The sequence below is a fragment of the Schistosoma haematobium genome, chromosome ZW, assembly GCF_000699445.3.
Source record: "Schistosoma haematobium chromosome ZW, whole genome shotgun sequence".
Classification (NCBI taxonomy): Eukaryota; Metazoa; Platyhelminthes; class Trematoda; order Strigeidida; family Schistosomatidae; genus Schistosoma; species Schistosoma haematobium.
The window spans coordinates 72,158,986-72,184,294 of NC_067195.1; the positions used below are offsets into that span (position 1 = coordinate 72,158,986).

At 31.8% G+C, this 25,309-nt stretch overlaps 1 protein-coding gene across 1 annotated transcript in view; it reads left to right on the forward strand.

Annotated features, from left to right (window-relative positions):
* Nucleotides 1-24,843, forward strand: part of MS3_00004323 (uncharacterized protein) — a 47,359-nt gene extending 22,516 nt beyond the window's left edge. The window contains exon 2 of the mRNA XM_051212229.1: nt 22,786-24,843. Coding sequence (XP_051072386.1) covers nt 22,817-24,295 — 1,479 coding nt within the window. The 5' untranslated portion in view covers nt 22,786-22,816 and the 3' untranslated portion in view covers nt 24,296-24,843. The remainder of the gene's footprint in view (nt 1-22,785) is intronic.
* Nucleotides 24,844-25,309: the final 466 nt, after the last annotated feature.

Genomic DNA, 25,309 nt, shown 5'->3' on the forward strand with positions numbered 1-25,309 from the left:
AGCAACAGCCTACTGTGGGAACAAACCAGCTTCTATCTGAGGAGAAATTAGGAAAAGACGTTAGAAGTGGATAGGACATACATTACGGAAATCACCAAACTGCATCAGGAGGCAAGTGATTACCTGTGATCCTGGATGGAAACGGAAAAGAGGAAGGTTGAAGGACACACTACGTCAAGAATTGGAAGTAGGTATGAAAAGGAGGAATAAAAACTTGAAAGAACTGGAAAGGATTGGCCAGGACAGGGTTAGATGCAGAGTGCTGTTGAGCGGCCTAAGCTCCTCCACAAGCTTTTACCACGAAAAGGAGATTAAAATTTTCAAAATAAAATGACGAAAATAAGACGTTCACTAAGTGATTGCTGGAGATCTAGCATCCTTAATAATTTAATAGTCAATAAAGTGCTTATGACTCATTGAAACTTCCAAATAAACCACACTTTCTCACCATGAGTATAGCTTTGATAGTACGTTTTGTCTTTTAGGTATCGATACTCAATTTGATTGAAACAAATTATAACAAAGACGTATTTGTAGAAAGGATAAAAAGAGCAAACTGTACTTGGACTGTGATAGCTTCTGACCATTGATTAAAAAACCGTTCAGCTATTTACTTTATTTTGACAATTGACACCTCAACAATACCCATCGAGGACTCCACAGAAATTTGGAATTAGTACTGGCAAGTCTCTGGTTGAATGTTTTACTTTCAGACAAATAAGTTATCACTTAATGGTCAATATTTTCACCTTCTTTATTGAAAAAAGTTTAAGTAGATTCTCATAGACAAAATTTCTCACATTCCTGATCTTGATTGACATCTGAGCATAACTGAAGTGTTCCACTTATTAATTTTAATTAACATTAGCATAAAACATCATTAAATAATCTTGTTACCAGGTACTTAAGTATTCTGACATAGGAAAGTAAGTGGTCATACATTCATTCATACTGAAATAAGTATTTTTAAACTTACATATTAAAGCCTGTCACTCAAAATGGAGCATAGGCCGCTGACCAGCACTCTCCAACCCATTATGTCCTGGGCCTTCCTTTCCAGTTCTACCCAATTTTTGTTCATTTTTCTCATGTCTATCTCCATTTCCCGGCGTAATGTGTTCTTTGGTGTTTCTCTTCTCTTTTGGCCTGGAGGATTCCACGTGAGGGCTTGTCTTGTGACGCAGTTGGGTGCTTTCCTCAATGTGTGTCCTATCCACTTCCAGAGTTTCTTCCTGATTTCTTCCTCCGCTGAGATCTGATTTGTTCTCTCCCTTAGTAAAATGCTGCTGAAGTATTTTTAAAACCTTTTGTTTATTAATTAAACAATCACCATCATCATCAAATAAAACTCTTATCAACTCTCAACGTTATAAAATTGTATAACTACAAAAAAAGTCAGGTTCTAATTAGATTTTAACAAAACATTCATTCCGAACTAGAAGTGGTTAGTGTTGCTGTTTGACAATAAGCATTTAAAAAGCTCTACATTATTTTAACTTAATAACAGTCAATAATACTTTGTGGATTGGTTGAAGTTAGAAATTGGATGCTAGCCAACTTAATGGTCTAATGGTTAAGCACTTGCGGGCGAGACTGATATGTCCTGGGTTCGAATCTCGTGGGGGCGGGATAAGATGAGAAGTCCCATACAAGGACGAAACGGCCGTCCAGTGGTTCCAGGTTTTCCACGATGATCCAGCTTCAATTGACTCGTGAGTTCAACTAGTGAAATAATAGTTTCTGTGTGAAATTCCATTTAAATGATAAATTTAATTCATTACAATTTAATTAATGAGTAAAACAGTTTGCACAATTTAAAGTAATCTGTAATTTAAATAAATAAACGTAATGATTGTGAAACAGTAGAACTATTATTATCTACCCCTTGAAGGAATATTTGTCTAAATAGCTCATAGAGATTAGTAAGTGATATTTGAATGTAATATTTTTTTTTAATTGCTGAATTATTCTTCCCAATTATAATAAAACACAATTAATATGAATGAAGAATAATCTCTTCAATCAATTCTTATCAGGTTCTACAATTATGATATCCAAATTAATAATCCAAAAAAATTGACCAGGTTTAAGGCAGAGTACATTATTGATAATTGTAACATGTAAATCAATGATTGTTTGTTAGATCAAATCAAATCGAATTAAATGGCTAATGTTGTGATGACTAATATAAAGTGTTAACTTGGATAAAAGCAAAGATGGATAGTGGCTAGCAGTGGAATTCAAGACTCGCGTTTCGTCCAATTTCGAACTCGTTACCTGGATGTATTTGCATCTTAGAGTTGATGTTCACTCTGGAACTCGACCTCATTATCGTTCGATTCAAACATCACTGAGTTATCCACTTAGATACAGAGTCCTGATAGCCGCTGTTATATCCCGGTAATAATTGTGAATGGTAACTTTTGCGAACTATTAATAGAATATTATACATACATTCTAAATGTATACTTTTTCAGTAGCTAGGTTGTATATATCTATACTCCTCTTGTTTCAAGCTTTACTTTGACCTATAAACTATTATTATACGATTTACTAATCTTGAGTTATGCCTGGTCTATCAATTACCATTTTCCACATTCACAGTCTTTTTTGGCTAAATCTTGTACAAATGTTGTTTTCTATTTTGTGGTGCAATGTTGTCTGTTTGGTTTGTATATAAACCGAGGATATTTGAAATAAATGATTCGTACAGTGGGAGCTGTTATTGGCGTTCTGGACTCAACAGGCAGGGTTAGGTAGGAAGCGTCCAGTCGATAAGTCCCTGTTCTCTAGTTGGCGGTATCATTACGTTATATTAATAGGACACAATTCCACAAGTTATAATAGCCACTTGCTTTTGCAATCGTGTGAAGTTTAAATTCACTTGGTATTGTTTTTTGAATCTTCCCAGAGTAAACATCAACTCTGAGATGCAGGTACATCCGGCTGACGAGTCCCAAATAGGACGAAACGCGCATCCTGGATTCCGCTGCTAGACACTGTCTATCTTTGCTTATAATGCTTGTGAATTAAGGAATATCGAGTCAATCTGCACAGTATGCACATTAACCAATAACAGACTGATCAAGTGTAGTTCTAAACATCAATGGGAAGATTCAAGTTAAACAATCCTAAGTGAATTTAACTTGAGTCAGTTTATAAGTGAAATGAAATTGTGAAATAAATGATCAGAATAAATATGGTCAACATGGAACGAGAGAGGGAATAATTGAACTGCAAACCGACAGTTACTTAATATGTAGAATAATACGAACTAGGCAAAAATTAGTAGACAACGGTGGATGCTGCATAAATTTCCCAAAAAGATTAGCAAGTGTAATAATAATAATAATAGTCAGATGTGTGGATAAGTTTAAGATATAAAACTAAACAATAATCAAATCATGTTAACATATAACATTCATCGAGAATTGTAAGCAGACATGAAAAGGATGATTGACAACTGTAAATCATTGCCCAGGACAGGGATGGATGGAGAGTACTGGTGAGCGGCCTATGCTCCTTCACGAGGGCTGATAGGCATAGATATATCAATAAGTATATCATAAAATTACTTATTAACTAGTTGGACCCAAAGTTGGCCAGGCTAAACGGAGCGGCTGAACATTTTTAAAATACAAATCTCTGTGTTTTAGATCTGAATAGCATTTATTTCAGCCATCTACAGAATTCTCAATACTATGTCTTAAACCTGACCAATTTTATAGTTTATTAATTTGCATATATCATAATTGTAGAACCTGATAAGAAATTATTGCGAAACAATATTCATCGTTCATATAATTATGTCGTAATAATTTTCTTCCATAAATGTATCCATATTGATTGATGTATAATAATTCAACATCAATTACAAGAATTAGTATACTCAAAATGGAATTGTTTTATTATGAATTTTCTAGGGTTAGACTGAAGATAGTTCATCTTTAAGATATTTTCTGAACAACAATAAAAAAAGGAAAGAAAATGTTTAGACAGGCCGTGTGTTTCTTTTTTATCAAACGTATATCATTGATCTTTGAAAATATAATAAAATGTAAGTTCACTTAAAAATAAAAGCAAATAAGGTGATAGTTAGTTGAAAATATGCCAAGTCAAAGTTGCATGGAATTATAGAACATTACTTGTTATTTCTGAACTTTTTTTAATTTATTTAACTTATTACTGAAATATACGTACTGGATATAAATCATTTATATTATTTCTTTATAAAAATAGTTTATTATCTATAACATAGACTTTTAACTTTAATGTTAACTAGTACAGTGGCAGTGTCTGTCATTGAAACGTGTACTTCAGAAGTTTATAAACCTTGTGAAGGCTCTTTACTCGTATACTCCTAGTCAATCCATAGCTTGTGGCGAACTGTCATCAGAATTGATTACATCAAGTGGTGTCCCTCAAGACAGTCCATTATCTCCATTTTCGTTCAACTTCATCATAGACATACTGGTGGAAATAATGCCCTCGTCTCCTTAATTTTTTGAGCATTAATATCCTATCAGGAGGTCCACTTATCTACTTAGAATACGCAGATGATATAGTCCCGTTTGATGAAGACGCTAAAGGCACTAAACAACAATCCCAGTATGTTTGGAATGTGCTTCTCTCCATCTAAATGCAAATATTGTTGCTTAAGAACTGGCCTGTGCCAACATCTGAAGTAGTTGAACGCGTCGACAACTTCACTTATTTTGGAAGTCTGATCAGCCCTAATGGGTTGGTGTTGCACGAAATCTCACCACGGATTCGAAAAGCTCGTTTGGCTTTTGTCAACTTACGTCGCCTATGGCGAAGGCAAAACATCCGTCTATCAATTAAGAGGTTAGTATGCTGCGCTACAGTTCTGTTCTAATTTACGGCTGCAAAACGTGGCCATTAAGAGTATGAGATACTCGTAAGCTACTAACAATTAATCACAAATGTCTTAGAAATATTGCTCGCATCTGCTGGGATCACCGGATAAGTAATAGTGAGGTTAGACGCAGGGTATTAGGGAATGATGGTAAATCAGTTGATGAAGTTGTGTGTCTTCGTCAACTGAGATGAATGGGCCACGTGTTACGTATGCCTGAACACCGACTACCACGATGAGCAATGTTGACTACTTTTTCAGATGGCCGGAAGAAAGTTAGGGGCGGCCAAACCAAGACGTGGCATCAGTGCTTGAAGTCACTGACTTCTGGTCTTAGCCACATTAGTAGATGCAGACTATTTGATTGAGGTTCGCGCGACTATCGTAACCAATGGTTGGACAACTCTGCGTAATATAGCTCAGAATCGATCACAATGGCGTAGGTGTATACACTTATTATCTGCTCTTAAACCGTTAGATTAAAATTACTTTATACCTTTCTTTGTACGAACTAATTCTTTCTTCTTGTATTATATCCTCATACACAACCTTTCTTTTATATATTACTACCAATGAAGTACCTATCATGAATTTGGTGTTGACCTTGTTGTGCTGATAAGGTGTGGCAACTTGAACCAATGCATATATATTCCTGGTCCTACATTGTAGCTAACTAACACAGATTCATGGAAGTAGTTTGTTTTACAATTGACCAGTCATTTTCTGATTATATATAAAAAAAATTTGCATGTATCATAGCTCGAAATGAAGCCAAAATTTAATTTCATCTATATTAAAATTTAAATATATAAGAACTTTCGTTCAAATTTGATTGAATAACTTCACATTATTTGGGCATCGAGTTAATATAAGACATCAAAGAAGAAGAAGAATGTATTTGTAAAATCTTAGCGAATGAATTTGAAATAAATCAAACATTTTAATTGGCAATCTGTTCTAAGTTTTTTTATTAATACAATGTAATCATCAGATGGTAGTTGGAGGTAGTCGACAGGAAACCCTGGACCCAGGTTTCGTGCTACTTGGCACTCGTCAGCAAAATGTACCTGTAATCTTGAGGGAACTGGTGCCCCCTGGCGGATCCGATCCCGTGTCACCCAGCTTCACAGTCAGAGATGTTACCACTGAGCTATCCGGGTACCGACTGACCTCCTGTAGGACTAAGATGTAATCACAATTGATTTTATCACCGGGTGGTGATCAATGTCGTGTGTGTGGCAATTCCTTATTTAGTGCAGATCGAATGCTACTGATCATGTTGCAATGTGGCCACCAGTCTAGGTGACTCGACACCGCGCACTATATATTGAGATTAGATAGTGGTTGAAGGTTGTCGACAATATAATCATCACTTCAATTACGTAACCAATTAGTTATTTACCTTAATACTTTCATTTATTTAACAAGTATTTTAACAAACATCAAAACAATAAGTAACACTTAACAGTTAGTTATAAAAAATTTATTTATATTGCAAAAATATGAAATCGTTCAAATGAGTAAATAAGTGATCATCACCATTATTAGTTTAGTAGTAAAAATATATAATCTATCAATTTATCAATGATGAATTCAGTGGTTTATGTCTGATAATTGTATTTAAAAAAACGCATTTATAAATACACACCCAGTGAAATATGAATTCATAATCTATACTATACTATATATATATATATAATCAGAGGGAGTTTTGTGGAGATTTTAGAAATTTCATTGATTGAAATCATGAATTAATTGAAGCTAGATCACCATGTAAGATCTGGAAGCACTGGACGGCCGTTTTGTCCTATTGTGGGACTTCTCAGCAGTGCGCATCCACGATCCCGCAACCCGCGAGATTCGAACCCAGGACCTGTCATTCTCGCGCCAGGCACTTAGCCAACTAGATCACTGAGCCGGCATCCAATGGTGTTAATGTTTATATATATATACAAGATGAAGTTGATTGCCAGTTCAAATATTTCAGCTGATTGTACATTATGTTGACAAAAAAACTGTAACATAAAAATGTACCACGCATAAAAATGTTTCAATAAAACATATCTATCGATTAGTTTTTTTAAAAAATAAAAAAATGATGATAAAATGGAATAATAAATGGTTATATTGTTAATATCCGACATTTCGGTTATCAATAGGGTTCAAGCATTTTCCAAGGATAAAATAAAAATATCCTCGAAAAGAAAATTACTTTTAAAAATATATAAATATAAAGAATGTATTCTTGTAATAAACTTATAACATGGTTGTATGTGAAATGACAGAATATGGGGAAAATGGTACTTTAAACAATTCAGTATATTACTAGTATAGGGGTTGTGTGATGTTAGACTATCACAATTGAAAACCTGAAAGTACTGGACGGCCGTTTCGTCCTATTGTGGGACTCCTCAGCAATCGGTTCATGATCTCAATCAAAAACTTAATAATCTCCACAACCCCTATACTAGTAATTAACATGTGCTCACTAGTGACTAGCTTCGTGAGGGAATTCTCGGAGTTCTAGTGAGAAGCCGTGACCAGTGGAGCTAATCCTTGTCGGGTAGAGACAGGTATCTACCTCAGTACAATGGAAGTTGGTCGCGCAATTTCGTGGATTGGTTGATGTTAAAAACTATCACCATGGGATCCCGGCTCAGTGGTCTAGTTGGTTAAGCGTTCGCGCGCGAAACCGAAGGCCCTGGGTTCGAATCCCGCTCGCGGGATCGTGGATGAGCACTGCTGAGGAGTCCCGCAATGGGACGAAACGGCCGTCCAGTGCTTCCAGGTTTTCAATTGTGATGGTCTAACATCAATCGGTTCATGATCTCAATCAAAAAATTCAGTATATAATAAATAGAAATGAATAATAGTTAGTATTGGAATTCAGAATAATTGTTTCGTCACATTTGGAACTCAATAGCTAAATGCGTTCTATAGATGATGTTTATTCTTGAATTGAAATCCAGTATCATTCACTTCAAGAAACTAATAAAAATAAGTTTAGTATATAGTTAATATAAGTTAAACAAATTATATCCAAAAATCAAATTACTTCTATCTTAAGTTATTTATTAATGTAATTCTAAGCTAATTAGATTTTACGTATTCGAATCTCGCGAGGTGGGGTCGTGAATGCGCACTGCTGAGGAGCCCCACAATGGGACGAAACGGTCGTTTAGTGCTTCCAGATCCTCCATGGTGATCTAGTTTCAATTAACTCATGATCTCAACTATTAAAATTACTATAATATCCACAAAACCCCTTCTGATATAAATCAACATATGCTCACTAGTGACTGACTTCAAGAAGTATTTCTTGGAGTTTTAGTGAGAACCAGTGGAGTTCAACCGAGTCTTTTGTGAGGTAGTAACTCACTTAAGACATTGGTGTATGTGTTGCTCAATTTTGTGGATTAGTTGAAGTTAGACATTAACACCGTGGTTTAGAGGTTAAGAGTTCGCGCGCGGGACCGATAGGTCCTGAATTCGAATCTCGTGGAGCGGGATCGTCAATGCGCACTGCTGAGAAGTCCCACAATAGGACGAAACGGCCATCCAGTGCTTCCAGATTTTCCATAGTGGTCTAGCTTCAATCAACTCATTATCACAACTATTAAGATAACACTTCTATATTGTAACCTTTGTGAACAGATTAAAATTTAAGGATCATTGATATTATAAAGCTTCTTGAGAATTACTTAAATAAAAAAATTGAATTTCTAACTACTTTATTTAATCTTTCATTAGGAGTGATAAAACAAAACAAAAACTCATTAGAATATTTTCTTATATCAATCAATGATTAATTCATTATAATAAATTGTGTAATCATTTTATTTTTCAAAAATCGATTAGTTGTTTAGTTTTTTTTTATTGTTTCCCATTAGTTACTGTTTTATCAATCAAAACACTAAGCATAAATATCATTCTTTTGCCATTTTTGTTGTTGTGACTGTTGGTTAATCATCTTTAAATTTCTCCAGGGAAACAAATTTATCTACATAAATTTCTATATATATGTATATATTAACTAAATTTAATGAAGATGTAAGGAAAATTACAGATAATCTCATTTGATTAGATTTACAATAAATTACATTCACATTACCCAAGTTATGTACATTATATAAATATGTAGAAAGAAATAGAAAGCTATTCAACTGCAGTAGTATTAGTAGTAGTGGTAATAGTAGAAGTAGTAGTAGTAGTTGTTGTTGTAGTAGTAGTACAATTATAAAAAGTTTATTTGTTCAAGCTAACCAATGAACAATTTATATTAATTCAATTTCCCTTATGATTGATTAAAATGGTGAGTTACTATTCATTATTTAGATTGATTATATATATATATGAGTATGTTTGGTGTTTTTTTTCTTTAGTCTTCAGTTTACCAACTACCATTTACTATTTATATAAACAATAAATGCATTGTTTTCTAGCGTGATTATACCATTATGATTATTTTCAACAATAATTAGAGTGTAGATTTCTAAATGAAATTTCCATACATTTATGAACAGTCTACAGTAGCTATGTTATCCATCAATGGTTACTTAGTCTTCAAATAAATAATGACAAATGTTTCCATTTGGTTTACCAAATAAATATACAAAATAACTTTGATTATAAGATTAACTTTAGACCGGACATTTTAAAGTACGAAGTTCTAGATGATAAAAATTTATGAGTATAAACCCCTCATTGATATGAATAAGCCATGTTTACAATTGATTGATCATTGGGTGGTGATCATCGTCACGTATGTCAGTACCTTCTTAATGCAGATCAAATCCTATCAACCAAGTTGTAATATAGCCGCTAGTCTAGGTGACTCGACATTGCGTATACTATGTTGAGATAAGATGGTGTTTGGAAGTAGTCATCAGGGAACCCTGAACCTAAGTTTCGTACTACTTGACACTCGTCGGGAATAGAACTGATGCTCGCTGACCCAATCGGTCCTGCATCATCCAGCTTTACAGTTAGAGAAGTCAGTTGCGGTCCATATAGCTCAGTGATAACCTCTCTAATTGTGAAGCTTGGTGATACGGAATCGAATCCGTCAGGAAGCATCAATTCTCTCAAGATTATAGGTACATCTTGTTGACGAGTGCCAAGTAGTACGAAACCTAGGTCTAGGGTTTCCTTTTGACTACCTCCAACCACCATCTTATCTGAATAAACCATGTTTTTACTATATACTTAAAAGAGTGTTGGCAAATAGTTCATCATTTGCCAGTACACAAATTTGACATCGGTGTACATCTTTACTAGAAACTCTAATTTTCAAGCGAGAATATAATTATATATGAAACTATTTGTTTACTATTGTAATTTGGACTTTTTAATTCAAACAATTATCAAACAACAATTTTGCTTTAGAATATATATATACATATATATACATTCAGTACCACTTATTTGATGTATACACACAAAATCTTCAGTGTTTCTGTGAATCTAAAATTAAAATTAACCTATATGTTCACTTGACGTGCCATCAAATATACTACCGACCAATCCGATCCATGTGTTACCAGCATGTCATGCTCTATTTCCGTCATATTTACAATTATGCAATACACAAGAGTCATTATTAATTCATAAAGATTGAGAACATTAAAAATTGGCATTTAAAATATGAAAAAAAATTCAAAACTTAAAACAAAGCAACGGCCTGAAGGACAAATTTCAATATGTAGGCGATACTTTGAAAAAAAAAGATTGTATCCCTTAACCATTGAATTAACATTTTTTTGCCAAAATAGTTTCTAATTGTTACATTCAATTTGTTATTTAATAATTAAAATAAAATGATTATTCATTTCATTTAGAAAAACGAGATACTACTTATATATTATCAAGTGGTTACTGCTTTCTTGTTCTATTTTTTGGTTGTTTGTATCCAACTACTATATACGTATGTTTCGGTCTATGTTTTCTATAATCATCTGTATTCACTTATTCAATTTTGAAAAAAAACAACAACCTTGTTATTTGAAACGATAGACGATTTACAGAAAGAAAGAAATCAGACAAAAAATTAATTGATCATATTTCAGTTAAATTATTGCCAACGGCTTTTTATAGAATAAATAGTATTTCATAATGCTATTTATTTCCAACCAAAAAAAAATTTTCCAAACATAATTTGTAAAGTTTTTCGAAAAACATATATATATAGAAAATTATCCGATAGATATTAAAATGATGATTGTATGGTGTTTTGTTTTTTAGTTTCTAGGTTAACATTATTAAATAGGATGGAAATGTAAAAGTGTGAATTCAACAAACAATTACTTACTTACTTACGCCAGTTACTCCTCGTGAAGGAGAGTAGGCCGCTCACCAGCATTCTCCATCCAACCCTGTCCTGGGCAATCCTTTCCAGCTCTTTTTAGTTCCTATTGATCCTTTTCATATCTGCTTCTATTTCCGACGTAATGTGTTCTTTGACCCTCCTCTTTTTCGCTTCCCTACAGGATTCCGAGTTAGGGATTGCCTCGTGATGCAGTTTGACGATCTGCGTAATGTATGTCCTATCCATTTCCATCGTCTTTTGTTAATTATATTTTCCTAAACTGAAACTTTAAATAGTACAAAACACTATAAGGAAAGATGGAGTGTGGTTAGCAGTGGAATCCATGATGCGCGTTTTGTCTTATTTGGGACTCGTCAGCTGGATGTACCTGCATCTGGGACTTGAACCCAGTATCGTTCGCTTCGAACGACATCACATTATCCACTTAACTACAGTATTCTGATAGCCACCCGCTTGTACAATGGGATGAAGTTTAAATTCACTTGTTATTGTTTAGTTGTATCTTCCCATCGATGGGTAGATTCAAGTAAACAATACCAAGTGAGTACAAAACATTGTCATACATAAGTTCAATTAGTGTAGATCGTTTCTTATTAAGCTACTTTAAAATTACATAATTTCCACAAATCTAAGTTTTTACACAAATCATTTATTTGGGATATTTTAACGGAATAAATACTGAATATGTTTATGAAAATAATTTTGAGAATTAAATAAATTATTAAAATATGTGTGAATTATACTTTTCATACTTGGTAGACTTTTATGTAATCTAAAGTGTTTGTGTCAGATATTTTTGATTTCAATCATTATTTTTCGGTATAGGGTTGTGAAAATTGTTGAGTTTAGATTGAGTTCATGAATGGATCAATGTTAGACCACTGAGATCGAAGGTCCTGTGTTCGAATCCTGCGAGTGGGATCGTGGATGCTCACTGCTGAGTAGTTCTACGCTAGGATGAAACGTCTGTCTAGTGCTTCCAGGTTTTCAGTAGTGCTTTAACATTGATCCATTCATGTTATCAATCTAAACTTACTCATTATTTATTAACTGATAATGTTTAATTGATTTTCCAAAGAATTCAAAACTATCTGTTAATTACCTTAAGTAATGTATAACTTTACAATAAACTATTGGATATTATATTTATTACCTAACTAATATAGTTTTTTCTAGATTTTCAAAATCATAAGTTTTTTTAAATAAGGTGTAGTCTAGAAACAAGCTAGCTAGAATTGGGAATGCAACTTTTAGATGAATTAATAAAATAATACATCTTGCATGTACTCACGAAATTCATTCATTCTTGTTGCTACAAACCACTTTAGTCTTATAACGGATGTCCATTCATGATGAAAACAGTAAACCTAGATCTTTATTTCTAGACCTAAATATCTAACCCTCACCAGAAAAGTTAATTTCAATAATAATACGAGTTTATGAAAGCAGATATTCTATATTCATAAGACGTTGTCTTTCTTTTACGGACACGGTTAGCTCTACATTTAAACAGAAGTATTAAATCTGCAAAGTCCAAAACGAACTTTGTTTGTGAAAATTATATTAGAAATAATCCCAGCGATTGAAATTTAAATAATTCCAATGTTTTGTCCAGCAAACTTGTCTGGACTTCTTCAGGGTAATCCTGAATAACACTTTTGTTTTTCTATCACTAAACTACCCATTTACAAGAACTACTTTTTGATTGATTTAAAAATGAATGAAAATTTGTCGAAGTTGTTTTAAGTCTGCCATTTGGCTATACTTCTGCTGATATTTCATTTTATCGTCTTTGCTTTTCAAAATATTTATATTTGAATTAACTTTTGAAATTATCTTTAAAATTCCGATGTTTTCCTACACTGAAAATGTACTACTTACATTGTGTATGCACATATATGTATATACACGAGGCACTTCTTGGTAAAGTTTAATTATAGGTGCAGAAAGCCAAGAATTGTTAATAACTACGATGTTTTCAAATACGCTTTTTGTTTGAATGTTAGTCAGTATTAGTCAGATCGAATGAATAGAGTCAAGTTGACTGGAAGCAGATTTATGACACGGTTTCTTGTGACATCATCATAAGTATCACAGTGATCCTATCATTCAATCAGTATTCACAAAAATCTTATATCTTTAGTGGTGAAAGTGATAATGTACAGCCAAAGAAAAACATATGTAAACTGACTAAAGTCAAACCATTTTGAGACGTTTGTTGTGAATTGATTATCTGAAAGAAATATAGCATGAAAACTTAATAGAGTTCACATCGTCATTTGGTCAGCTTGGTGTAGAAATGGGTCCACCTGATTTGAAATCACTGGAAATCAACAGAATAATGACAGGATGGATTGGTAGTGACTCAAAAAATGTAAAATATAACAAATTTATAAAAACTGTAATAAATTTTATTAATCTGTCTGATTCATCAGTCAAATCAACCGAAGTTTCTATGGCATTACTACAGCGCGATTCCCAAAACCTAAACTCTTACTACTGGTTATTTGTGCGAGTTACTTATTCAAAAGCCGTTGCAAACAAAATGTATTCACCAAATGTAGAAATAAATTGGGTATTATCATAATAAATAGCTTTGAAAAAACTAAAATTTCAGCTGTTGTTATGAAACGTGATGACTGAGACTGATAGTGACTTACAATCGTCTTATATACATGACTACAACGTGCTACTGAGTGGGAATACTAACACTGAAGAAGGTAGTTTATCGGGCTACGAAATATTACATTCTTAAGTTTATATATATATTCCTTCGAAAACAAAATCGTTTCTTGGTCAGTTACATCCACTTATCATTTGAGGGTTTTTGATTGACAAAATGGCCTTCCCATTTAGTGACTTCTTATTGGACTCACTGTGTCCCTTATCTTTACAAAATATTCAGTTTCTACATTAACTGTGATAGAATCATCTTTAATTAATGGTCCCGTTCGTTTTTACTAACTTAAAATATCCAGAAACAATGCAAAATAGCTCTTAGTAATATAAACATCTTATGTTTTAATTAGCTAGTATCTAAAAGTTTTATTCAAGTAAGCTTTCTATGCATCATTAGGCTTACTGATTAAATAGTGGATAAATTTATCAAATTATTATCATCTCTTTTAGTTACTGCTTTTTTTTCAATTCGTTAATTTGATTATACCATTTTTTAAAATCGGGATATAACTATTTTTCAACGTGTTATCACTTCTCCCTTGACACAAGAATTCTAAGACTGTCATGAGGACTGTTTATAAATCGGCCTATTTGATTATGATATAGAAAATTTCAAGATTATAAACAACTTACCAGTGTTTTTTTTGGCTGAATACGATCTAGTGACTATACTATCAGCTACCTCTTTTTCACAATTCTATGATAGATATAATTGAACTTCGATTTTCATTTATTAATATTGAAAAGAAAATAGTGATTATCTTGAACAATTATGTTCAGAAAATGTAGTAATCAAGTAGATAATTTAGAGGTTTAGGGGTTATTTACTTTTATTATTCTATTGTACAATTCACGACTTTATTCGAATTTGGAACTATTCTGAAAATGTATCATTTCATCTTTTGAGATGGTGGAGGAGATTTATAGCTCAGGTGGATGATTTTGATGGAGTTTTGTTCTCTGAGCTGGATGGTTTAGTCGTGGAGCTTTCATCATTCTTCTGAATGACATCATCAGCACAAACTTCACGATCAATATAATATAAGATCATATTGTTTAATGACATTTAGAGAGTAGGAATATCTTTTTACATATCTTTCACTTTTCTAATATACATATATTACTATATTTCAGTTGATACACACATGATTTTCTAAGCATCATGGTAAGAAAGTACTTTTATATCTCTCGAAAACTATTAAAAGCTGTATCCTTCATAGGCAGGCTATTTTCCATTTCAGTATAACTTTATATTACTTTTTTTGTTAATTACTATATAATCAACGAAGAAATCATGATTTTATTGACCGATTATTCGAAAATATAACTTCTCAACTGATATTATTGAGCAGAGAAAATTCCGTAGATATTTAAATTGATATACAAATAGAATGTTTGAATGAATGATGTTTCGTGTTTAATGATTATTTCACTTGGATCAGTTCGTGATTTCAATTAAGTAAAAAGTCTTGATAAATATTATAACTTGTGGCCTGTGTGCCCTGTTAATGTAAAGTAATGCCAATGTAATGATACCGCAAATCAGAGGACAGTAATTTATCGATAGGACCAATGATGCATAAAACTTGTATGAGCAGTCGAGAGTACTTATCTGTCCTGCTTACCGCCTAGCCACACCAGTTAAGTCCAAAATACCAATCTCAGCCTCTCCTATATGAATCATGTATTTCAAACATACTGGGTCTATGTACCAACCAGACAGACCACATCGTACCACAAAATAGAAAATAACATTTGTACAAGATCTAACAAAAGTGACTGTGAATGTGAGAGACTGTAATTAATAGACTGGGCATAATTCAAGAGTGGTAAATCGTATAACAATAGTTCATAGGTCGAAATAAAGCACATGATAAGAGGAACACGAATCTGAATAGTTTAATCATTTAACAATTATACGATAAAAATGTACGTATAGTATTGGTTCATAAATGGGTCCCAAAAGTTACCATTCATTATTCTTATCGGGACATAAAAATAAAAATATTTTTCACAACGATATGTTCACTTTAATGACAGTTCTTACTATTGACTGACTTCATACAGATAACTACCATCAAATAAAGATTACTGAATGGGTATTTCATCTTAGCTAACGATTTTTCATTCATGTGAACCGTTAACAGCATACAGAACATTTAGATATCTTGTAAAGTATTATATGATGTACCTAAAGTAGCTGTATATCAAGATTCTCAATTTTATTTGTTTAAAAACGACTTGATTGATATGTTTTGATTATGTAATATCATTCATTTACAAATTAGTGAAAAATCAATAATTTTTTGTTAAATATTATTTAATTGTGTATCCATCTAGATATTAATTTTCAATCTAAATATGATGAACATGTTCAATTATAGTTGAAGGGATGATAGGGGAAATTTTCTAGAAGTAATCTTTATTTATGTTCGCTTGACCCAATGTTTCTTTCGCTTGTAGTTCATGAATGATTTTATAACAAGTATATCATTCTTGAACTTTAACTACTGAGTAGCTAAACTTTAGAGATTTTACTTTTTGTTATACTATAGAAACTATCATTTATTTGAATAAGGAAGTTTCGTCAGTAAATATGCTCGATAACTCAATAATGAGAATTATTTTATTAGGTTATAAGGTTCAATGAAAGCGGTCGTGTAACTTCTATGAAAAATATGTTATTGAAATAAGAATGTAAATAGTTAAACTAACAATCTATTGTATTGTAAATGGAATAAATCAAGTTAAACCAACCATTTAATATCATTCATACAACATAAAATTATTAAAGGACCAAGTGAAATGATGTCGAAAAATAACGAGTAAAAGAAAGAGAAAGGTATGTGAGTATTTTTTAAATAAAATGGATGTATCCTAACCAAAATCATATAAAATGAAAAGAACACGTTGAAGGTAATGTAAAAACGGATAAAAGATATTTCTCATATGTTAAATACTGAGACTTTATCTCAGTAGTACCGTTCTTTTCGGGAGTTCGGAACAAAGTCTACTTGGTAGAGTCGTCTAGGATCTAAGTACAACATTGGAACCATATTGTGTGTTAGTCATGGGAACAAAGTCAATTAAAGTCTAATAATATGTTCTTCGCAGCCTCCTACTTACTTTTGTAAATTTAGGCTGCAATGTATTCATGTACACATTTGGGAAATCGAAATCTTTTACGACCAATAGACTTTCCTCTACTGTAGTAGATATATACATGAACAGACTGAAAAATAATTAGATGAGGAGTAATATCTTTCACACATACAACAGATATCTTGCTGCTCTTAGAGTGTTTTGAAATCAAAAATTAATTAATAACTTCGAATTAATGAGACAGAACTGTATTTGCTAGTTAAAATGATCAAGTGATCGCTGATAACAAAATGAACAAAATTAGTGATAATACTTGTACAGAACAAATACTTATAAAGTAAAGCTTGGGAGAACCCATAGTACACAAACCTACGACATAATAGGTGAATAATACAACGAGTAAACGTACATAACACGTAAGGACACAATAAACAGTAGTCTTCAAACATGAATAACAAGAATATACTATATAACTATTAATTATTTTAATAGACAGGACGTTATCGTTAGAAGTAATGCGAAATATGTTTCTAAATACTTGAGTTCGTTTTTAGATACTGACACTCATCTGAAGATATAAAAAAGTTGAAGAAACATTTCTATTGATGCTTTCTAACAGAACAAATGTATGGTAAATCAAAATTAATATTAAATTTAGTAATCTCGCGTGGCGGGATCGTGGATGCGTACTGCTGAGGAGTCCCATATTATGACGAAATGGCCGTCCAGTGCTTCCAGGTTTTCCATGGTGGTCTAGATTCAGTTGACTCGAATTCAACTATTAAATTACTATAATATCCACAAAAATCCCCTCTCTAATCATAAATTTATTACATTTATCTGATGTGAAGAATAAGGATTTTTTGATAGTTATTTAGTTTGAAAATAGATTACATCCTATGATGACCTGGTTCAGTAAACGTTTAATGGTCCTGTAACATCGGATTCCAATTCGATCATGTGATTATTTTTATCGAAATATACATGCCATTAATCCTTGTGTACAATCATCAACTTAACTCACATTATTGAATAACGGAATAAGTCATATACCTGAATGCTTTCCGAATACGTGTATTTCATAGAATCATTGATCCGGACAAACGATCAGAGAAACGAAGCGAAATGACGCGCGGTAAAGAAGGCTTGTAAGTTAACTCACTTTAATTAGGCGTTACTCAATAGTCAAATTGAGCCAAGGTGAAGCACGACAAAGAAAAATGCTAAGTGAGGCGAAGCAAAGCGAATAATTAACCAGGTCGAAAAGTGACTCAAGAAGTATGGATAAATTGGCCTGTCCAAAAACTAGAGTAACCTAAGTGGGTTCGACAGACGTTGATATAATAAACTGGTCAGTGATTTTTAGGATAAGTGGTTTAGTCAATGCATATTTATCAGAATGGGTTTTGTGGAGATTTTAGAAACTTCAGTTGTTGAAATCATGAGTCAGTTGAAGCTAGACCAACATGGAAAACCTGGAAGCACTGGACGGCCGTCTCGTCCTATTGTGAAACTCCTTAGGAGTGTGCATCTACAACCTCGCCCCCTGCGAGATTCGAACTCAGGACCTACTGGTTTCACACGCTGGCACTTAACCACTAGACCACTGAACCGGTATCTAACGGTGTTAATATCTAACTTCAACTAATCCATGAGGTTGCGCCACCGTACACCATTGTCTTCAGTGAGTTACTATCTCACAACAGACCTGGTTGAACTCCACTCGTGGATGTGCACTGCTGAGAAGTCCCATTCTAGGACGAGTTGGCCTTCCAGTGCTTCCAGGTTTTCCATGGTGGTCTAGCTTCAATTGAGTCATGATTTCAACAAGTGAAACTGCATATTTATGATTACTATAACTAATCGTTCATCTTATTTCACTTTCTGTCCAACTTTAAAGTTGTATGTTAATCTACTGCTAACTTGTGAAACATGAAGATCTCAACAAAATGTCAAATTCAATAAACTCTTTTTAATAAATAACTTTAGACATCTATGACATGGAATTCATCCACAACATAGAGTTGATTTCACTCTTATTTAATTACTTCTAAAGATATATATATATATATAACATTCCACTTCAAAAAATTTATCGAATATACAACAGATAGTAGATTAGCTTACTTAATTGATAAATAAAAATTAAAAAAGAAGCTCAAATTGTATGTCAGATAAACATGTATACTAAACCACAATTCAGAAGTTAATCAGATTAAGAATGATATATTGTTGAATAAACTATGATCTTAAATTATCTCCTATTGAAAAGATAAAGAATAAACTTTAATTCTTACAATGTCATGTGTTTATTTATTTTTTTCATGATTTAATTACTACTGTTGATCTATGATAGATCATTTCCTTAATTTGAGTTAGTTCAACTTTTAATCAGAGCCAAGTTACCTATTAATACATGTCCAGAAAATATGTTAACAACTTGATCATGAATTCATAATGAATGATTCTTCAAAACAAAAAAAATCGAAGTCATTTTTACGTTATCCTAGATCATCATCATCATCATAATGATAAAACGTATAATAAAAGTCTTCAAAATAGAACATTCATTTGCTTTCTTACTCTGTCATTATGAAAGAAAGAAAGAAAGAAAGAAAGAAAGAAAAAATAAACACCCTGGATACAACACAATAAATGAGTTGATATTCAAAGAGTAAAATTCATAATACACTTTATAATCTTAATTATTAGTTGTATAAATATTTATATTCTTCTTATTGGATAAGGCTCTTTATCATTATAATAATTCTAATAATTTCTTTTTAGTAAATGCAAAGTAAGAAAAGAGTTTAATCGAAAATTAATGGGATAGAATATATCCCAAAAGATGAATGACCTCATATTGAATATTGGTAGTTCGTTAAATAAATCCAATGCAACTTACATAATTATCATTGTATTAAATTAAGATTTTTTTATACCAATAATTACTTAATTATGCCTGTTACTCCCGCCAACCTGCATTCTCCAATTTTACTCTGTCCTAGGTCTTCTTTTCTCATTCTGTCCAATTTTTGTGAAATACTACTAATTAGTAGAAAAATATTACGAATTAAATTTCTGTTAAATTAAATTACATATTCAGAGAGGGGTTTTGTGGATATTATAGTTATTTAATAGTTTCATTCATGAGTCACTTGAAGCTAGACCATCATGGAAAACCTAGAAGCAATGGACAGCCGTTTCATCCTAGTATGGAACCCCTTAGCAGTAGTCTAGTGGTTAAGCGCTCGCCCACGAGACTGATAGGTCCTGGATTCCGATCTTGCGAGGCGAGATCGTGGATGCGCACAGCTGAGAAGTTCTATACTAGAACGAAACGGCCATCCAGTGCTTCCAGGTTTTCCATGATGGTCTAGCTGCAATTGATTCATGAATTCAACTAATAAATTAAATTTCAATTAAACTTGAACATAACACATGTGATAATTAAAGCCACTTAATCACTTTAGTTAGGTTTATTACTCAATTTGACAATTCACATGGGATCTATTCATTTTCGATTATTATGTCGTATAGAAAATTAAACATAGTTGATGATATTTCTAATGATAATGAATGCATTGTAATGGAAACATTTAACTCAGAATATATGTAATACCACCGAAATTATGTTGTATAAATTTATAAATTGATCCATTTGATAATATTTTATAGGGATACATAAATATGCAAAAGATTATTTGAGAATGGTTTTATACATAGACGAACATAAATAAACGAGTTATTTAAAGATAGCGAGCACTGGTTTCCAAATCAATATTCATCATAATAAACTTAGCTTTATAGAACATTTTAACAATCGTTCAACAATGAAGACTATGGAGCGCTGAACAGCTGATTCATTGTAGTATGGGACTTCTCAGAGATATTTTTTCATGAACATACTGAGGATCAAAATTTAGAGTGAGTGTTTATCACTTCAACTGTTGTTTCGGCATTCAACGGTTCGTATATCTAACATCAATCAGTATGTGAAATTCAGCAACGTCATTTAATATCATTAGTGGAAAGTCATCTTACAGTGGACATGGTTAGACTACAGTGGTTAAAGTTTCCCATTTATAATCGAGGAATTACTTCACAAAATCGGTCGCTTATAAGCACATAATAATAATTAGCATGAGATAATTACAGAAATTGTTGTGTTTCATAGTTTACATCACGGGCTAGCGTTAATTAAGCATAAACTGAAAACCAGGAGGGTTCAGGTTAGAACCCCGGTATTGTGGTGGATGCACAGTGAAGAAGAGTCTCATACCAGGATGAAACATCTCTGTTGTGTTTCCTGGCCTTCAACGGATCTGTAACTTAAATCAATCTTTGATATAAATCATGAAATTTAGTCATCCTAATAAATCCTCTCAAATTAAAAACATAAGAACAGTTTACTTTATTTAGGTTTGACCTGTAAGTTAAAAATTATAATTTCACCAAAATGAATACATAACTATACTACATTGAGTAAACAGAATTTAGCTGTTGTTTATGAAATAATTGAGTAAATAAAAACTCCAAACGAATTTTTCTTTGAGTTAAATACTTGAAAATCCGTTTCTAATAAGCCTTATAATCTCATATTTTATTGTATTAGTCATATAGTAGTGCTAACAGGTCATGCTCAAGACCATGTTACTAAGAAATGTAGTCTTACATAGAAATAAATTGACATACCGTAAGTGCTTATATATATATATATATACAGAGAGAGAGAGAGAAGGAGGGATCTGAATGTCGGTCATACTTGAGCTTTTGTATGAAACTCTTAATCATCTCATTTTTACCTTACTCACTGCTTAACTTAAATATGTATTCTAGTAAATTTGTTTTTTAATTTAGAATTTCTATTACTTGATTTAAGTGTAATCAACTTCGCTGAATACAATCATTCACTAATGATTAATTTATACTATTCAGGTGTTTTATTCAGCTTTTGTTAGGTCTCAATAATGGTTTCTAGAAACCAGAAAGATTGACCCTAGTCATTAAGACACTTATAAAATATTTCATATTACATTTCTTTTTCTTTGCAATCTTTGCAATTAGTACGTGATTCATCAATATTTTCATTCACTTTGTTCATTGAATAACTTCTTTGCCAGTTTCCTAATAAATCATATGTAAATTCTGATCGTCATATTAAAGAGGAATATTTTTATTTCAATAATTCATTCAATCATGAACTCTCAATCATCCTCATTAATTCTCTAACAATCATATTTACTACTTAAAATATCTTTCCATAGTTCCATCTTTTCACAAAGCAACTGAGACAAGTGAAAATTTGTTACTGATTTTGTCTTTTTTTAAATAGCAAAAAATGGAACTAATCCTTGTCGGGTAGAGACAGGTATCTACCTCGGTACAATAGAAGTTGGTCGCGCAATTTCGTGGATTGTTTGAGGTTAGACACTATCACCACTAAATACCTGCTCAGTGGTCCAGTAGGTTAAGCGTTAGCGCGCGAAACCGAAGTCCCTAGGTTCGAATCCCGCTCGCGGGATCGTGGATGCGCACTGCTGAGGAGTCCCACAATAGGACGAAACGGCCGTCCAGTGCTTCCAGGTTTCCAAAATTGGTGGTCTAACATCAATCGGTTCATGATCTCAATGAAAAACTTAATAATCTCCACCACCCCTATACTAGCAATGTCTTTTTCTTAATCTAATAATAATTCAAATATAATACTGGTTTAAAATATTTTAATAAACCAATCAAATTGATTACATAATATGTCATTATGTATGTATATATATATGTATCTTTTTCTCTTCTTTTCCAGAATTATTAATGGAATATTATCAATCATTTCCATGGAAGCTAATCAAACAACAAATTCAACTTTGAATCTTCCAACTTTAGTTATTTTAATTAAAAATATTTGTATTCCATTTTATTTATTAATATTAATATTTGGTTTATTTGGTAATGGATTAACAGTTGTTATATTACAATCAAAACGTTTACAACAATCTAGTACATTAATTTATTTAACTGTATTAGCTATTGTTGATATATTTTATTTACTTACTGGTTTATTATTTACTATCATTAATTATACATTTTTATTTCCAAGTGATATTAGACATTATTCATTAATTTCATGTATTTTAACACCATATTTAAGTTATACATTAGCTTATTTAAGTGTATGGTTATTAGTATCAGTAACTATTGATCGTGCAATTTGGGTTGTACAACCATTTAGTGCAAAACGTGTATGTACAACACGTAATGCATGGTTAACTATATTTAGTATAACAATTATTTTATTTATATTTGATTCACATTTCTTTTGGACAATGAATTATAATATTGATTCAATTAATCCTACAATTAATACTACTTATTATAAATGTACACCAAGTTATTTTACCCAAACTATATTTCCATATATTGATTTATTATTAGTATGTGTAATTCCATGTTTATTTATGCTGATAGCTAATGGATTAATTGGAATACAATTAAAACGAATGAGTGATTTTAATAAAAAACGACAAAAGAATCGTTTATTTTTGAATCATGCTTCAATTCAACAACAACAACAACCAACACAAGGATCATTAAAGTGTGCATACAATTTGACAGCAGGCAAATTAACAAATGACTCTCGTTTAAATGATGATTTGTCAACAAATATCAGTGGTATACAATATCCTAGAAAACGATGTAAATCAAATGCATTGAAACATTGTGTTAAGAATTCTATTAAAGGTCGTTCAAATATGAATAGATCTTCAGCATTGACAGCAATGTTATTAGCAATTAATATGTTTTTTATGATAAGTGTATGTCCACTTCTTGTTTATGATGTAATCTATTTTGCGTTTAATTTAAATACTTGGATTGAAAAAGATGAATTAATTAGAGGTGTATTAGTTTTTGGTATTGAACGATTTGTTTATGTTTTATGGTATACTAATTTTGCTGTACACTTTTTATTATATTGTCTAAGTGGTCCACAGTTTAGAGCACAAGCAAAACATTGGCTTCAATCATGTTGTCATTTTATGAATTTACCTTGTTTAATTAATGATAAATCAACAATAAAATTACAGGATACAACAAAAATTCATGAATTTCATGATTCCACTATAAAAAAACCAATTTCACCACAAAATTTAAGTATAAATTATTGTCCATCACCTAGACAATCTTATGATGATACAATTCAACGTCCATCATATCATCATTATCCACAACAAAGTCATCAATCTTCTTTTGTACAAATTAATGATGAAAATCATCAAATATTTAGATATAATTCTGTTCAATCTGGTTGTATTTAACAACAAATACATACAAATATCTCAGCAACAAACAATCTACTTTACCATCTATAGTTTTGTTTAAAATAACTCGAAATATGATTATTATTATCTCAAATCATTTGAATCTTTCATTGAATTAAAATTTAACTACCCGGAGTGATAAGATTTATTGAATGATCCATCGGTTATTATTAAATATTCAATCAATCAATCGATCATTTAATTTAACTAGATATATCTACGAATAAAATGGGATAAACAATAAAGACATAACAACAACAACCACGGTAACGACAACGACAATAACAACAGAAGACCAGAGAATAACAACGTTATCATGAATCAGTGTGGAAAATAAAAGATAAATCTATGATAAATAAATGAATATATTTACGATGGAAATGATTAAGTAAGAGATGAAGTAAAGTTTTTCTGTCATATATACAACCACTCTTCTTATTTTTTCCTAAAAAAAATTGTGAATGTTGTACATAATTATGCATTCTATTGAAATAATGTTTTGCTGTTAATTTGGTTGTTGCAAAACATAATGGATTATCATTGGATTGTTGATTTTTTCTTTTACATTCATAGTTAGGAAATACTGTTGCTAGTTAAGTGGGGTATCTAACCTAACTGGAGTGATTATCATTGATGAAGGTTGAATGTTAATTCAGCCACTATTTTCAATGATAGTTATTGAGGGTATAATTTATCGCTTAAACGATTATAGTCATTGCAAACTAAAACGAATGAAATAGCTTTTTTGGATGCTAATGTAACGTCTGATTACCATAATCAATGTATATTGCGAAGCTTTTGAAACTTCCTCGGGTTATGTTACTATTGAGGTACTTTATTACGAAACATAAAATGACCTTTTTACAAGGTGATTGAACTCACTACATTTCTAATGATATACCACTGAGAACCTAGTAAGTCAAATGCCAATGCTTAAAAATTATAATTAAATCCATTGTTTTATTCATAAAGGTCTTCGATAATACGTTGGATATAAGATTTCAGTGAACA